The sequence below is a fragment of the Ceratotherium simum genome, chromosome 22 (genome assembly GCF_057802395.1).
Source record: "Ceratotherium simum simum isolate JZ-2026a chromosome 22, ASM5780239v1, whole genome shotgun sequence".
In the NCBI taxonomy this organism is placed as follows: Eukaryota; Metazoa; Chordata; class Mammalia; order Perissodactyla; family Rhinocerotidae; genus Ceratotherium; species Ceratotherium simum.
In genome coordinates, this window is record NC_141921.1 from 24,364,294 (window position 1) to 24,381,721 (window position 17,428).

The 17,428-nt window shown below is 44.7% G+C and overlaps 1 protein-coding gene across 2 annotated transcripts in view; it reads left to right on the top strand.

Moving 5' to 3' along the window:
- CSMD2 (CUB and Sushi multiple domains 2) overlaps positions 1–17,428 on the top strand; it is a 604,641-nt gene that overhangs the window by 92,449 nt on the left and 494,764 nt on the right. For both annotated transcript variants that reach the window (XM_087446344.1, XM_087446345.1), the window contains exon 3: positions 14,011–14,123. In XM_087446344.1, the coding sequence (XP_087302470.1) occupies positions 14,011–14,123 (113 nt within the window). The remainder of the gene's footprint in view (positions 1–14,010; positions 14,124–17,428) is intronic.

The window sequence follows — 17,428 nt, forward strand, 5'->3', positions numbered from 1 at the left end:
GTCAGATGGTGATAAGTGTTATGGAGAAAATGCAGGACAGAGAGATCAGGAAGTGGGTGGAGGAGGAGGGTTGCAATTTTAAATAGAGTCGTCATCAAAGGGCTCGGTGTAAAGGTGATATGTGAGCAAAAGCCCGAAGAAGATGAGGGAAGCAGCCATGCAAATGGGAGAAGAGATAGGATAGCTGGGAAAGGCAGAGGGAACAGTAGGTGCAAAGGCCCTGAGGCAGAAACTTGCCCGGTGTGTTCAAGGAACAGCAAGGGGCCATTATGGCTGGAGTGAGTGAGAAGGGGGAGACCAGTTGGTGACAAACAGACAGGTAATGGAGTGGGAGTGTGTAATGGTGGCAGAGGATTGCCCGGGCCTTTCGGTCGCTATGAAGAATTTGGCTTTATCCCAAATCAAGTGGGACACATTTAGAAGGGTTCTAAGCAGAGAAGTGACATATTCTGGCTTAAACTGATCGTGCCAGCTGCTGTGTTGTGAATGGTCTGTACGGGGACAAGGGGGAGGTAAGGAGACCACTTAGGAGGTTATTGCAGTAACTGAGGCAAGAGACGGAGGTGGCCTGAACCAGCGTGGTAGTAATGAAGGTGATGAGAAGTGGCCAAATTAATTTCCAGCGTAATCAGTGCCTCCTTTTGAGGGTGAACTCCTTGAGGGCCAGGTCCATTACCTATAAATTTCTATCCTCAGAACCAAGCATAGCACATGACATTTAGTAGGGCATGTAGTTAATATTTGTTGAATGAATGATCGATGAGAAATAATTGTTAAATGTTAATAATGGGAATAAGTCAGGCTCTGGTCTCTTTTTTGAACCTATCAGAACAGAGAGCAAATCCTGAGTCATATCCACCTAGATTTCCCAAGCTGATGTCATAAAGAAGGCTGTTCGTGGGGGTGCTGAACCGAGAAGTGGGGGGCATGCTGGCTTCAACTGTGTTTGTGTATTTTTCTTGCTGCAGGACTTCTCAGAGCCGTTAATACACTAATGCAGAGGTTCCCAACGTTTCTCAGTTCAAGGTGCCATTAAGTGTTTCAGTGATTTTTCCATGATGCTCCATGGGTAAAAGACATACCTCTCAGCTCCATTTATTAAGTTGTTAGGTCCAAATAGCTGAATAAATATTTATCCCCTAATAACTTTGTAGCTGTCTGAAAAAATAATGAATACAAATTGAAAGAAAAAAAATCATATTTTTATTTCATCCTTAAATAACCACAATTACTTACTCATGGAGTGTGTGTACTCGTTGGGCTCTGCACAACTTCTCAAACCTTAGAATCAGATTGGACACCACCACCCTCATATCTTATTCCATATTGATTTTTACACGACACCAACTTTGGATCATGCCTACGACCAAACATCCTGCTTTGCAAAGATAGGATGTCATCTAATGGAACGTAGGTTCAGGTTGACACTGTGAACTACCTCGAGCTAATACTTGGCGTGTCCAACAGATATTGAGTGTCACCGGTTCCCTTGAACATTTAAAATATCCCTCAGTACCCTTGTAAATTCCCTGCAGCACCCTAGGGTACCATGGCACACAGTTTGGGAACTATGGTGTCACTTTCTATGTAACATTTCCTAAAATCATTTTCCCACTTTCTCAGGCAAATCTAACATTGCACTGGATAGTATTCCACGGACTGTGTTTTGGGAACAGTTGGGAAAGAGCACAAGGAGAGAGAATACCCAGGACTCCCTGCTGCAGAACTAGAAGCTGCAGTTCTTTGGGAAATACTCCTGGGTGTTGACAGACTGAGTGTGCCGCGAGGGTTTGCATTCTGAACACGCGGTGCTGCTGCCCTATTTTTAGACCTCAGCAGGTGGGCCTGCTCTGACTCCAGACCTTGCTTCTAGAGCCTGCATGCATCCCAGAGAGTGTGTACGGAGATGTGGGGGCCTAGCATTGCTCCCACCCAACCATACTTAGGACAGGTGTCCCGGCCTCCAAAGAACTGTGACCACACACGTGAAGTGTTGCCACTCACGGAAGCTCATTGGAGACTCAGTGTCCAGAGTTTTACTGGGGGCAGATTACATAGGCACCCTCTGTCTGGCACGTACCAAGTTCCAGACTCCCAGAGGGAAGCAGGTGTTGTGTGTAAGCCATAATGTTGGCACAAATAGTTTAGGCTGCTCTTATTGGTTCTGGGAATGGGGAACCTTCCTGAAATCCACATTCTCAGATACCAGCCAAGGGCCAGGTTTGTAGAGCCAGTGGATGTTTTCTGGATAGACGGGAACATTTTAGAGAAGACCTTTTGGATTTAAGCTGGAGTTTTTTAGCAGATACCTGGCTAATGCCAGGTCACTCTCAGAAATGGGGGTTTATTACAAGGATCCCCAGCTCTTGGGGCAGCACAAGAGCCCTCTCTACAGATTTTCGGTCACTATGGGTTTCAGGGCTTGTGAGACCAGGAGTGTCAGTGGCCTCATGACCAATGTAGCAGTAGCATGAGCTCCATGACCTACCTTCTCTGGGCATCTCCTTTCCCAGAGAGTGTTCCACGGAACCCCAGCCCACAGGATGCTCTAAGAATAAAAGATCTGTGAAATATATACTTAAAACACAGAAAGCCCAATTTTCCCAAGTTTCCCAGTTTTAGAAGCTCTTGATGAAATGCAAATGGGAATTACCAGAGAGAGCCTGTGTCTCTCTGGGGTGTACGTGTGTGTCTGTATACTGTGTGTGATTATAACTAATGTCCATCAATTACCTGCAAATTACCAGATGATGTCTGTAATGATAGTTTTGTTTTTAGCTTAATGGTTTATGTATCTAACTAGTGGCTGCTGTCTGGAGTAGGGCTGCTGGTGAATCGAAATGCTATTTGCCAAGCCTGTCAGTGTGACAAATGTTGCTTACATTTACTCTTTTATTCCCAAGGTCAATTGACATGTCTTTTTTTTTTAATATCACTGTTTGATGTGCTAAGAGACTTAAATGAGAACCATTCAATAAAAGCCCAATTTTCTGTATTACTGTTTATTCCTGGATAGTTCTGTTAGTTGGGCTCTTTAAGATTGCAAGGAAGAGACATGCATGGATCACCCTCAGAAATGGGGATTTATTATAAGGATCTCCAGATCTTGGGACAGCTTGAGGACCATGTCTCTAGTCTTTTGGTACTTACGGGTTTCAGAGCTTATGAGACTGGGATTGTCATCAGCCTCGTGGTCAATGTGGCAATGGCCTGAGCTCCGTGACTTGTCTTCTGGATATATCATTTCCCAGAGAAGGTTCCATAGAATGCCACCCCATATGATGCTGTAAAAGGGTCTGTGATCAAATGGGTCGGGGAGCTGTTACATAACCCATTCCTGCCTTGGGAGTTTACTATCAGCTTATTACAAGCCCCCGCAAACACTTTATATTTTGTTTGTTTTCTGAAAAATCCTTGGTTACCTTTGTTTAATACAGCATTTCCAAATTCTGTTTAACCAATGAACACCCTAGAATATACCATGGAGAATAATCTAATATTTGTACTCTCCAGAAGAATCTAGTTGGGTTAATTTGCCACCTTCTGTGTTGGGGGTCCCTGTGACCACCCCCAGGTTTGGTGATTTGCTAGGAGGACTCACAGGATTCAGCATCTAGTTGCACTCATGGTTATGACTTACTACCATGAAAGGATACAGAGCATAACAGCAAAGGAAGACTGTGCATGTGATAAAGTCTGGGGAAAACCAGGCACAAGCTTCCAAGAGTTCTCTCCCAGTGGAGTCACACAGAACATGCTTGATCCCCCCAGCAGTGAACTGTGACCACACATGTGAAGTGTTGCCACTCATGGAAGCTCATTGGAGACAAGTGTCCAGAGTTTTACTGGGGGCAGATTACATAGGCACCCTCTGTCTGGCACGTACCAAGTTCCAGACTCCCAGAGGGAAGCAGGTGTTGTGTGTAAGCCATAATGTTGGCACAAATAGTTTAGGCTGCTCTTATTGGTTCTGGGAATGGGGAACCTTCCTGAAATCCACATTCTCAGATACCAGCCAAGGGCCAACCTTGTAAGCTGGCCTGTCAGAGGACAACAGTGAGGCCTTTTCTGTCCACTCTCTAATAGTTAAATATTCATTCATTCATTCATTCATTCATTCGTTCTATATTTGTCTTAATCAGCTCAGGCTGCTATGACAAAAACTCCATAGACTGGGTGGCTTATAAACAACAGAGATTTATTTCTCCTAGTTCTGTAGGCTGGAAGATCAGGGTGCTGGCATGGTGAGAATCTCCTGAGAGCCATCTTCCAGGTTGCAGGCTGCCAGCTTCTTGTTGTATCCTAACATGGTAGAGAGCAGAGACAGGAAACAATCTCTCTCCTGACTCTTACAAGGGCAGTGATCCCATCATGAGGGCTCCCCCCTCATGACCTCGTCTAATCTTAATTACCTCCCAAGAGCGCCACCTCCTGATACCATCACATCATGGTGGGGAGGGTTTCAACAGATGAATTGTGGGGGGGCACATTCAGTTCCTAGCAATATTGCATCTAATATGTGCTATGCACCAGTGATGCAGAGAAAAAGTTAAACATAGTCCTTCCCTTCAGGAACTTACCATCAAGAAGCAAAGACAGATACATCACAAATAATCAATAAGAAAATCAATCCATTAATATTGGAATGGATATGACAAAGGAGAAGTACTCTGTTCTCTGAGAACATTTATCAGGGATCCCTAAACTCTTTCCCGGAGGAAGTAACATTCAAACTGAGACCTGAGAAGCTGGTAGGAAGTGAGTAGGCAAGGTGGGGGCAGCCTGGGTGGCTAAGGGGGAGAGCAGTGCACACAGCCTTTGGGGCAGTGCAGGCAGAGGCCTTGGGGTGGGAAGAAACATGGCACACTGGAGGGAAGTTGAAAGGCCGGTATGGCTGGAGGGGAGAGAGCAAAGGGGAAAGAGAAGTGAGCTGAGGCATAGAGAAAGGGAGGCCAAGTAGTGGGCAAAGATTTCAGCCACCCAGGGGGCGGTCTGTCTCTGTCATTCCCCGTCATGATGCCCTTGAGGCTAACCAGATCTCTGGTTTCACTTGAGGCCTAGAGCATCAGCCACAGCAGCCCTCAAGCAGGGAAGACTCAGCATTGTGCCCCCATCTTCAGAAGGCTGCCGTGTGCCTGGAAGACGTTTGGACGAAGCCTTACTCTTCAGGGTCTCCCTCCCACCATGTTTCTTTATCTAGCGGGATCAAGATTTACACACACTCCGGTAATGGGGTCACCCCGATGTACTAACGGACTCCGAAGTTCCAAATTGGAGTTCACTGCGATAAGACCTTCCTGTTGGTCCTCTGACTGGTGGAAGCAAAGATGTGTCCTAGTGAGCTTGGCCCAAGGCTCAGATGGCAAAAGCCTGGTATGTTCCTACCCACCTCTGTGGTTCAGTATCAGAGACCCATTGGCACTCAATAAATATTTGAGAAGTTAAAATCAGATTGAACTTCAGAGGTGGCCCATTCCTCCCCGAACAGGTGTGACTGCCAAAGTTCTTCTGTACATGGACCAGGTGGGTCTCCCTGGAGCCTCCACCCTGTGCTCCTAGTTCATGGCTAAGCATTTCATGAGGACATTGGTGTGTCAGGCATGGCCCTGTAGGGATTGGAAGCAGTTCTCGTCCTGACCAATTCTCTTTTACTTTACATGCCCACTTCCTTCAACTGTTGCTCCTCTGACAGGGTTCCTTCAAGGTCTCCTTGCCCCAAGCTTGGCTCCTCAAAGCCAAGAGGCCCCAGCCCAGGAAGTTGGTAGTTGGTCAACTTAGAGCCCTGAAGTTCTCAAACATGGGTACTATCCCCTAGAGTAAGAAAACTAGCTTTTATCTTGGCAGGTAGGAATTTGCAAACATTTCACTTGGGTAGAATAAGTGTTGTATCACTGCATTTAAAGAAATTTTACCGTGAGCCCCCACTCATGAAGGGGAGAAATTCCATTTCAGCCATTGCTGGGGTTCCCCCAAACAAGGTCTTAAACAGACCCCGACATTTCCAGAGGGCTCCCTAGTCTTCATTCCACCCTGGCCACTGCTGATATGCTCAAGGCCTCAGTGTTACTCGAAGGTGGGTGGCATCACCTCAGTTGCATCAGTGCCAGACTTAGGTAGGGAGTACAAGCCCTTCTGCTTGGGATGGGAGACTTTCTGTGTACAGACCAGCCTCGCCAGGCACCCCATGGAGCAATTCTCCTCTATGGTTCTGCCACTCTCTCCACTCTCCACAAAGAGAGAGGGTGCAGGTCCCAGCACTGGGCAATCTTACCTTCCCACCTGGGCACACTGCTTCCTCTCTACCCTCCAAGCACTTCCCTCTGTCTCCTCTTACTGATATCCCCTTTAAAAGGCCCTCTTCTTCCTGGAGTGATTGGGAGGAAAAGGATTTGTTCAAAACATTCTTCTTTTTCCTTATATCTCACTCATGTCATGGGTATGTGAGGGAATTACGAAAGTCACTTGGTGTTTCTTAGACCATGCCTGGATGTCCCTCCCTCCTATTGTCCGTCCTGCAAGCCTCAGGATGAACTATGACACTGTGTAGCTGCCCCTGGAAATGCCAGATAATCTTCCAGTCATTCATTCACTCATTCAAAAATAAATATGCAAGGAATTAGACAAAGATGAGCAAAACAAACACAACCACTGCTTTCACAGAGTTTTCAGTCTATCAGGAAGACCATAATAAAATAATCACAGAAATAATAAAAATATTTACTCCAAAATATCTAATTAGGAACTGTGATGAATGCTAGGGAAGAAAAAAAAATGATATTAGTCAGAATCAGTCATGTTATGCTGTGTGTAAAAATCATGTTTTTATTTTCTGATGCTTTGACGTCTTGGGACCTTGCTGACCCAGGAGAGACAGCTCCTCCCAGGGTTAGCTAATTCTAAGAGATAGCACACTACTCTCCTGGGTGTAAGCCTTTCATATGCAAACCACCCAATCCAGAGTCCAGCCATCTCCTTTATTGAGCTCTCACATGTCGAGCCACTGTCTCCTTGCCTTAATCACCCCAGGGACAGGAGTCAGACAGCTAAGGGCCATCCCTAAGACCTGGAGCCCTCTGAAATTATTCAAACTAGCCAATCCCAAACCTGCCTAGCCTGCTTACCTGCCTCCTTCCCTGCGAAAACCCCAATAAAGGCTCTTGCCCACATTTCCTCCTGCTCCGTCTGCCCCCCTGACCCTGGTGCTTCCCCGTGTGGCCCTGTGTGGTGTGGTGTGCCCCCTCCTCTTGGGAGCTGCAAGTAACATACTGTCTTTTTTATGGCAATCGCCTCCTGATCTGTTGGCCTTGCCATACCTGAATAATCATAAAATCTACATTTTAAAACACTGTGGTAACAAACAACCCTCAAATCTCAATGCCTTAACTCACCAAAAGTTTATTTCTTGCCCATGGTTCATGTTCAGAAATGGTTTGCAGGGGCTCTCTGCTTCGTGGAGTCACTCAGGGGCCCGGCTGACAGAGACCCCAGATCACTGCAGCCGGGGGAGGGAAGGGGAATTGGGCAAAAAATGCACACCCTCCTCAAGACTCCCTCCCAGAGCAGCACACTTCGCTGCTGCCCACGTACCCTTGGCAAGGCCGGCGCCACGGCCAGGCCTGACTCAGCAAGAATGGGGAGGTGCCGTTCCACCCTGTGTCTGGAAGGAAAACTAGAGAGATGAGGTGAAGAGAACCAGGGACTTCCATAGGGACCTATGCGAATGCAAAATAGATAGACTGGTCTGGGAGGTCAGGAAGGTATCTTTCTGAAAATAACGTTGAGACATTTGTGTTGAGATTTGAATGATGATGAGTTAATTAGGCAAACAGGTGGAGGGGATGTGAGAAAGCATTCTAGAAAGGAAACAGCATGTGCAAAGACCCTGGGGATGGGGGTGGCAAATTGAAGGAACTGCAGCCAGCCGTGGACCAAGGAGGAGGGCGGGGAGAAATGCAGGTGAGCATTTTATCACTGATGTTATCTGGAGTGTGGACCCATGGTGAGGATAAGAAGTGGACTTTTAAAGTCTGTTTGATATCGTGTTCAAATTCTCCACGGGAAATGTACTCCTTCTTGCCTGCACTCTGCGCTGACCACTGCCCCTGCCCTTGACCAAAGGTGACTGCAGGGGCCAGAGCCAGGCAGGATGTAAGGCAGAGAGTCTGGCAGGGGCTGAGTCATACAGGCTTTGTGGAACTTATTAAGGATTCTGTCTTAATCCTGAGAACAGTGGGAAACCGTTGACGGATTCTGAACTGGGAGAGTGAGAAGTTTGGGGTCATGGACATCATCAGGGACCATTTCCAAGACTTTGGGTGACTCTGGACCGGGAGGCAGAAGCAAAGAGAAGGTTCTTGAGGAAGTGGGAAAGACAATAAGCCTGATAAAGCAGAAGATGAGTAGTAGCTTACACCTATGACCAGGCCACCTGTTTGCAGAAGCTGCTCTCTGCACATTTTAGAGGCAATGGGGAGATAACCAACAGCAATAGGGGGCTGTTGCCTTTCTTGCTGTCATTTTACCCCATTTCTCTAATAAGGCTGGATTCTACTATTGAAGGCTACCTCAGTCCTTTCAATATGGTATTTAGGCTTTTCAGATAAAAGATGGGAAAGTCTGAAAGTTTTATTTGCTCATTCCAACATGCAGCGTGATAACTCCTCCTGACTTGTGGGGAGGTCGTCAGCTTGTCTAAAATCCATCCAAGGATAATGAGTGGGAGAGGGAAGAGCTGACAGTGGGGCTGGGGGACGATGATTCAAGTATCCAGATGGGGAGGTTCAAGCTTTCACACTCCCTCCAGCTTTAGCACCTCTGAGGAATCTTCCATGTTAGAATTTATCTACCAAGCCTGGGAAATCGCAGAGCAGTGGTAAATATCTGATTAGAGAAAATGCCTAGTAAGCTGCAATTCCATATATTGCGGGTGATAAAACTGTAATTGTTTGTTGACAGTACATTAGCTAGTCACAGCTTGTGTCAATATAGTACCGAGAAACTAGGGTCTGCCATCTTTAACGGCACCTCAAAAATATCGTGGAAGTAACTTGGGGAATAAAATCAACAAGTTCCACTCAGTGGGAAGAATGATGCTCCCAGAGACGACTCATGGGAGAAGCCTTGGTGAGATTTGAGATTCCTCCATGAAGCTGTGCGTTGTTGGAGGAAAAACTCCTCCCCAGACTGAGTGTCTGGGAAGGACACCCAAGGGCATAATTCTGGTGGTCATGGGTGAGAGGCAAGTTGCAGCTGCTGTGAATTGGCCCCACTTGGAGGTAGAGACAACCAGGGCCAGCTGGGATGGGAAGGGGGGGTCAGATCCAGATAGAGCTCTGGCCCCATGGGGGACAATTTGGTATTTTAATGCGAGGGTCCACTGGTGACAACAATCTGTCATCAGCACACATGAATGTCTGGGGGTGGGGGAAGGGTATCTGGTGCACAGGCAAGTCAGCGCAAAGCCAAGGGTTGGGCAAGTGGTGGCCTTGGGGCCAGGGTTGAGGTTCTGATAGTCAGTCCATTTTCAGCAGGGACCCAGCCAGTGCTGCAGATGTATGTGTGTGTGTGGGAGCAACGTAGGGGTTGGAAGGGACAAGAGGAAGCTGAAGGGAGCGGCCTGGAAAGGACCAAGTGGGAGCTCAAGGCTCAATCTGGGAAGACTGAGTTTAGGTCAGATCTAATGAAGGACTGAGGTGCTGTCTGACAGAAACACAGTGTGAGCCACATATGTAATTTTTAAAAACTTTTGACTTTAAATGATTACAGATTCACAGGAAGTTGCAAGGATGGTACAGAGAGGTTCTATGTACCCTTCACCCAGTTTCCGCCAATGGGTACATCTAATGTAACTATTGCACAGTGTCAAAACCTGGAAATTGACGTTGGTGCAATGTGTGTGCGTACTTTTGTGTCATTTTCTCACATGTGGATTCACATCAGCACCACTGCAATCAAGATACAGAACTGCTCCATCACCACAAAGATCTCCCTCATGCTACTCCTTTGTAGTCACCCCACTTGCCTTCTTCTCACCATCCCCAACCCCTGACAACCACTAATCTGTATTCCATCTCTTTAATGTTGTCGTTTCCAGGATGTTATATAAACGGAATCATCTGGTATGTCATCTTTTGAGATAAGCTTTTTTTCACTCAGCATAATGCCCTTGAGATCCATCCACGTTGTTCTATGTATCAATAGTCCATTCTTTTTTATTGCCAAGTAGTATTCTGTGGTATGGATATACCACAGTTTGTTTAACCATTCACCTATGGTAGGACATTTTGGTTGTATCCAGTTTTGGCTATTACAAAAACAAACAAAACTGCTATGAACAATCACATCCAAGTTTTTGTGTGGACACCAATTTTCATTTCTCTGGGGTAAATGTCCAGGAGTGCGATTGCTGAGTTGTACGATTAGTGTATGTGTAGTATTTTTTTTAAAAGAGACTACCAAACTATTTTCAGGAGTGTCTGTACCATTTTACACTCTACCACCAATGTATGAGAGATCCAGTTGCTCTGCCTCATCACCAGCATTTGGTATTGTCACTATTTTTATTTTTATCTGTTCTAATGTATGTAATAATATCTCTTCAAGGTCTTAATTTGCATTTCCCTAGTGGCTAATGATGTTGAACATTATTCATGTGCTTCCTTGCCATCTGTATATCCTCTTTAGTGAAATGTCTCTGCATGTCTTTTGCCGATTTTCCCATAGCATTGTTAGAACCCTGCCTTGTTCTCTGTCTTGGGGGAAAGCATTCAGTCTTTCACCATTAAGTCTGATGTTAACTATTGGATTTTTGTAGATGCTCTTTATCAAATCAGTAAGTTTCCCTCTAAGTTTTCTGAAAGTTGTTTTTTTTTAATAATTTGGAATGAGTGTTGAATTTTATCAGGTGCTTTTTCTGCATCAATTGATATGGTCCTGTGATTTTTCTACTTTTGGCTGTTAATATGGTGAATTACATTGATTGATTTTCAAATATTGAACCAACCTTGCATGCTTGGGAATAAACCACACTTGGTTATGGGTTATAATTATTTTTATATATTGCTGCATTCTCTTTGCTAATATTTTGTTAAGGAATTTCGTGTTTATATTCATGTGGGATATTGGTCTATAGTTTTCATTATTTGTACTGTCTTAGGTTTTTGGTATCAGGGTAATACTGGCCTCATAAAATAAGTTTGAAAGTGCTCCTTCCTCCTCTAATTCCTGGATGAGATTGTACAGAATTGGTGTTAATTCTTCTTTATACATTTGGTAGAATTCTCTAGTGAAACCAGCTGGGCCTGGATGTTTCATTTTGGGGATCTTTTAAATTACTAATTCAATTTCCTTAATAGTTATAGGGCTATTCAAATGATCTATTTCATATTGGGAAAATTATGGTAGTTTGTGCTTTCCAAGGAACTGGACCATTTCATCTAATTTGTCAAATGTATGTATATAGTTTGTACTGTTTCCTTATTATCCTTTTGATAACTACCAGATCTGTTTGCCTTAATCCTTGCCAACTCTGGATATTTGCCAATCTGATAGGTGAAAAATTAGTCTTGTGGATTCTGTTTTCATATTTTTGACATTCACTAGGTGAATTATCTTTCTGTTTTTCTTGGTATCTTTTGCTCTTTTCCTCTTTACCTGTTTATCTTTTTCATATTGATGTGTAAATCTTATTTACAGATTATGAAAACTAACCCTTTTCCTGTCTCTATATTATACATAATCTTTCCAGCTTGCATTTTTCTCTTTGTCTTTTTTACAGTTTCTTTTGCTCCACATGTACACTTTTAATTTTCACATGGTTAAATCAATCAGTATTTTCCTTTAAGGCCTCTGGAGTTTCATGCTATATCCATCAGCACTCAATCAATTTCAAGAGACAGAAGCCAAATCAGACTAGCTTGACCAAAAAAAAAAAAAAGAAAGAAAGAAAAAAAAAAAGGAAGGGAGGGAGGGAGAGAGGAAGGAAGGAAGAATGCAAACAAAGAAAGAATGTCAGCTCATGTAACCAGCACGGAAGAGGAGACAGGTCTCTCTGCATGGCTGGATTAAGGATCTCCACATATATCATTAGGGCTCTGTCTCTCTTCTCTTCTCACTGCTCAGCTTTGTTTATATCTGCGTGGGATATCATTTTCTGTAAAGTAGATAGGCTCTCTGTATTTATAAAAAGGCTGCTGGCAGTCCCAAGCTTACGTTCTAATGATTTAGAATCAAAAAATAAGAGACTCTCAGAGTCTGATATCATATCCTGTAGAAGAACTCAGAATGACCCTGTTTTGGCCCCCTTCCCTCTTCTCCATGCCTTAAGCCAGTTCATAACAATGAGGGATATGCCATGATGGGTCATTTGCCCAGTTCTGTGGCTAGTGAGCAGGTGGGGTACCTATCCGAACCCCATGCAATAACAGCTCGCTAGAAGAATGATGGGCAGGCAGAAGTCAAAGGAATCCTCTAAACATGTTATTCTTAGAAAGACCTTCCCCAGCATAAGATGATAAAAAAATAGTTTGTTTCCTTCTAACATGTATGGTTTCATTATTTTACATATAGGATTTTGACCCATGTGAGAAAGTGAGGGAGATAGAGGCAGAAAGATGGGAATGGGGAAAGGGTATGGCGTGAGGTAGGGATCCTTTGCTGGATGTTTTTATACCTGAAAAGGAGATGACCTTGAAACTCAATTGGCCACCCCTTCCACAGTTTGATTAAATTTCCTTGAGTTTATTCTGAGTTAACATGAATCCTGTAAGATTAGGATGATGGGAAAGGCGAGGGCTTCATCTACACAAGGCTTTTCAAGGTGGGCATTAAAAAATATCTGATTTAAATAGTCTGAACCCAATACTCATGCTCTCCAGGGGACATCTGGGCATCCAGATTTTATGTAACAATGGTAGGTATCGAGAGGGATCCAGGAACACCACAGATATTCCAAACTACTTAAAAATGGAGGTAAAAGTCAACCTTGAATCTCCCCCTGGAGCCCTGAAGGGGTGGGTGAGGCAGGTGAGCCTCAGATAGGGGATAAAGGACAAAGGTGGATAGAAGACTGGCCACTGCATTACCACCTGTGTGCACAGTCAGGTCACCTGTGGGGGCCACCATGCATGGAGGCCCAGGGGTGGACAACTTCTTTCCTAAAATATGTCCCCAAGTATTCAGTGAAAGCTTTATTATTTTATCTTTTTAACATTAGGAGAAACTTTTAAAAATGAATCTCTTGTGCTAAAAACATTATCTCAGGTTCAATAATTCCTTCCGTTTCACCCCTGTTTCTTTTTCTTCATTTAACTTGCAGAAAAAAGAAAATTAAGCATTTTAATTTTAAAAGCATGTACAGTATGATCCCATTTGTGTGAAATTATTTCGTTGAATATGATCCCATCTATTGATCCATCTCGTTGTATGTCAACTGTCAAGAATGACTATTTCTGGATTGCATTGGGTTTTTATTTTTTGCTTTCATCTTTTTAAAATAATAAACACTTATAATTTGTATAAACGCAGTAGACTTACTCCTTTTAAAGAATAAAGTCTATGATAAGAAGCATCCACATTCTCCTACTTAGAGTTGGATATATTTTCCTCAGTGGGTGAATAAATATTGACAATTAATAGTTTTAAATTTGTGGTGAAGTCTGCCCAGAGCCTCAAAGGATCTCAACCATAAAGGCGAAAGACAGGAGAAAAAAATGGAAGAGGAGAAAAGAGAAGAGACATAAAGAAGGCAGGCCTCTAGGTTAAGGATAGCCCATGGCTTCAGGGGAGTAGCCTTCCATGTTTCTGTGACAGGAGACTGCTGTTTTCCATCACCTCTGCCCCATCACCACTCTGTCTTGGAACACCTTCCATATGCCTGGTGTTAGGCTTCTTTCATATCCCTCCCTGTGCCATATCAGAATTGTGCATCCAGCAGGCGCTCAATAAATGCTTAACGGATGTGCAGTTCCCAAGGGGGTCATTCTCCTTAAATCGCATCTCTTTGTCTTTCAGGCTCACAGGCTTTCAGCTGCCAGCCACCATCGTCAGCGCGGCCACCACCCTCTCTCTGCGCCTCATCAGTGACTACGCAGTCAGTGCGCAGGGCTTCCATGCCAGCTATGAAGGTAGGTGCCTCCCAGCCCCAGCTTCCGGGGGCCTGACCTGTGAGGTCTAATAGCCACAGGGGGCGCTGCGCTGCTCTCAGCTGCAGGGAGGGGCTGCCTCAGACTCAGAGCTCGCGCCTGTCTTAACAAGGCTGGATACTAACCAGTAACTCAGTTATTTAAATTGCACGTGCTGCGTTTCCAGGAAACTGAGAATTGAAGTCAGAGCTCAGCTCCAGTGGATTATCCTGAGGGCCTGGTAGCATCTATTTCTCTGTCCCCTTAACTAGTTTGGTCGTGTTTTTATTTTTTTAATTCTGTTTTCCATTGGGCTTAATTGTACGAGGTGCCTCAGCTTGGCTTGTGGAAATCAGAGAGATATAAACCCTAAGTAAAAGAAATAAAATAAGTAGCTGAAAAAAAAATTCTGCTCAATATAGTGACTGCAAAGAGTCAGTTTTATATCATTCAGGGAAGAAAAATCAATTTTTTGTTACTAGCAGGGATTAGGGCTTCTTGGTTTGAGTTATGCAAATAATTTCTGCTTCTCTCAGCCTGTTTAAATATGTGTTAGCATTCAAATTAACACTAATATCTTCAGATTATACACTATTATTATTACTAACTTTATTATGTTAGTTCAGAAGGTGGTACTTCTAGATCTCTGTCATTTCCCTGGGAAATTTACATCTCATTAATAGGTAATTATGCTGCCCTTGGCTAAGACCCACACTGCTATTTTGTGTTGAGATTGTTAATAGGCATATTTTAACACTGTTAATGATAATTAATAACAGTAATGACATAACACCCTAGTAAAGCATGCCAGTTATTCAAAATCTTTCTTTCCGTTGCCTCCAAGAACTTAAAGAATAAGTGATGCTTTTTTGAATAAAGCTATAGCGATATAGAAATAGATACCATCTTTGTCTTGGCTGGGAATACACCACGAAGGAGGGCAACTCCTATCTCCTTGGCAAAATGCACCCCTGGTGGTAGGGGTGTGGGGGACACAGTTTGGTGCTTTAACCTGAGCAATTGCAGGCTCCTGAGAAGGTCTCAGTTATTTTTAACTAAAGCTTCCTGAGAAGGCTCCAGAGAAAGTTGCACATGCTTTTAACTGAGGGCTTCTGACATGACTCCAGATCGCTTTAACTGAGGGCTCCTGACTAAGACCTAACCATCTCTAAAGTGAGGGCTCCTGAGATAGCCCAATTTCTTTCAAGAAAAGTGATCAGCTCCTCCCCGTACCAAGTCTGTGATCTTGGTCATCCTGGCTACATCTTCACCCTGAACCTTTGACCTTAAATCCAAACTAATTCTCTCCAAATTTGGGCTACAACTACCTTACTAAGAGAGGCCTCCTCAGAAGCTTCTCGAAGTCTCTCTGGCCATGAGCTCCTTCTTCAGTATGTTGGCCTTGGCGAGATTGGCTGTGTTGGGGGATGGTGGGGGAATGAGTCAGTGCCACTAGAGTCAGAGCCTGCAGAGATCTGGGCGGGGCTGACACACAGGGGTCCCGGCTGGACCTGCGTGATGTCCTCATTCAGCAGTCCTTGTAGATACTCATCTGAGGCTGGACTTATATGAGGCTTTAGGAAAAAAGTGTCCTATCGATCCCTGACCACACTGGCCCCTCTGGGGAACAACGCCGAGCACTTGTCCATCACACAGAGCAGATCTGTACATTCACATCCTACAGAGGGTAAATTCACAGAGTCCTTTTAAGTCAGAGGTTGTAGCTTGGAATTCACGGGCAGGGTCTATAATTGGACGTCAAAGGTCTGCTAACCCCTTGAAATTAGAGGCAAAATTCTGAATGTATATGGATATGTGTATTTTTTTCTAGGAAGGGTCTAGAACAGTGATCAACAAAATATAGCCCCCTGGCTAAATCCAGCCCATGGCTTGTTTCTGTAAATAAAGTTTTGTTAGAAGGCAGCCAAGCCCATTTGTTGACACATCGTCCGTGACTGCTTGCTTACAGTACAACTTCAGAGTTATGGCCACAGAGACCATACAACCTGCAAAATCTACCATATTGACTCTCTGATCCTTTCCAGAAAAAGTTTGCTGACCCCAGTCTAGAGCTGTGCTATTCAGTATAGTAGCCAATATGCACAGGTGAATATTTATATTTAAATTAATCAAAATTAAATTAAATTTAAAATTCAGTTTCTCAGTTGCACTAAACTCATGTCAAGGGTTTAATAGCTGCATGTGGCTACTGTACTGGACAGCACAGGTAGAGAACATTTCTGTCATTGCAGGAAATTCTACTGGACAAGGCTGAGCTGGAGCTTCCATCAGATTCACAAAGGGTCTGGGATTCAAAAGAGGTTACAAAATATTAGGATAAAATAGAGGCCGATGCGTCCCTCCTTCCATTTGCCTGGCACAGCAGAGGCAGCCCGGATGTGAGAATGCTCAGCATCCCGCAGCAGGACCAAGAGGGCAGAAGGAAGGGCCTATCCTACCTCAGCCACATAACGGTGTCGGGTCTCGAAGTCATTGGTGCTGGAAAGACAAAGCCTTGCAGGCAAGGTCCGGAGAACCCTGGACCAGTGCAAACAGGTGGCTACAGCTGAGTGCGTCCCTGTGCAGTCACCTGTGCAGGGTTTCTGCTAACTCTGAAGTCTGTGTGGCTGCTGTCTTTGTGCTGCCAGCAGAGTGGCTCACAGATGTGTGTGCTAATAAGGGAGGCAGGCGCAGAGAAGCCAGGGCTGGGGCTATCACCAGACCCCATTGGTCTGGCTTAGGACTGGACTATGGGGCAATTTGTGCATCTGGAAAAAAAAAATGCACCGACTTTTGGAACAACCAGAGTAGGGGGCAAAGAGGAAAGGTGGGAGGAGCAAGTAGGGGCAGCCACTGCTGGGAATACCCACATGATACATGCATCCACAGGGGTGCCCTGGGCCCCCCCTGTCACTGGACTTATCCACAAGACACTGGATAATCTCATTTTTGGGGATTTACTGATAAACACTAGCTTCTTAGGCCTACAACTGACTAACTAACCTTGGGCAGATTTCTGTAAACTCTCTGGGCCTTACGGGGGGGAGACCCAGTAGTCAAAAGGACCATGAAGATTTGGCTCTCAGGGAAAGAAGTCAGCCCCTCCCTCCATTGCAGAGTGCACCATAGTCATTTGTACTGGACAGCAAGCAGACAGACAGACAGACAGGCTCCAGAGGAGGAGCCCCCCTACCAGCCTGGGCTGCCCCCAATCAGGACGGCCTCCTTACATCTGCTATTCAAGATGTCGCCATACCCGTTTAAAAATGCCATCAGGGCCCTGCTCTTGGTAGCTCCCCTTGGCTGCC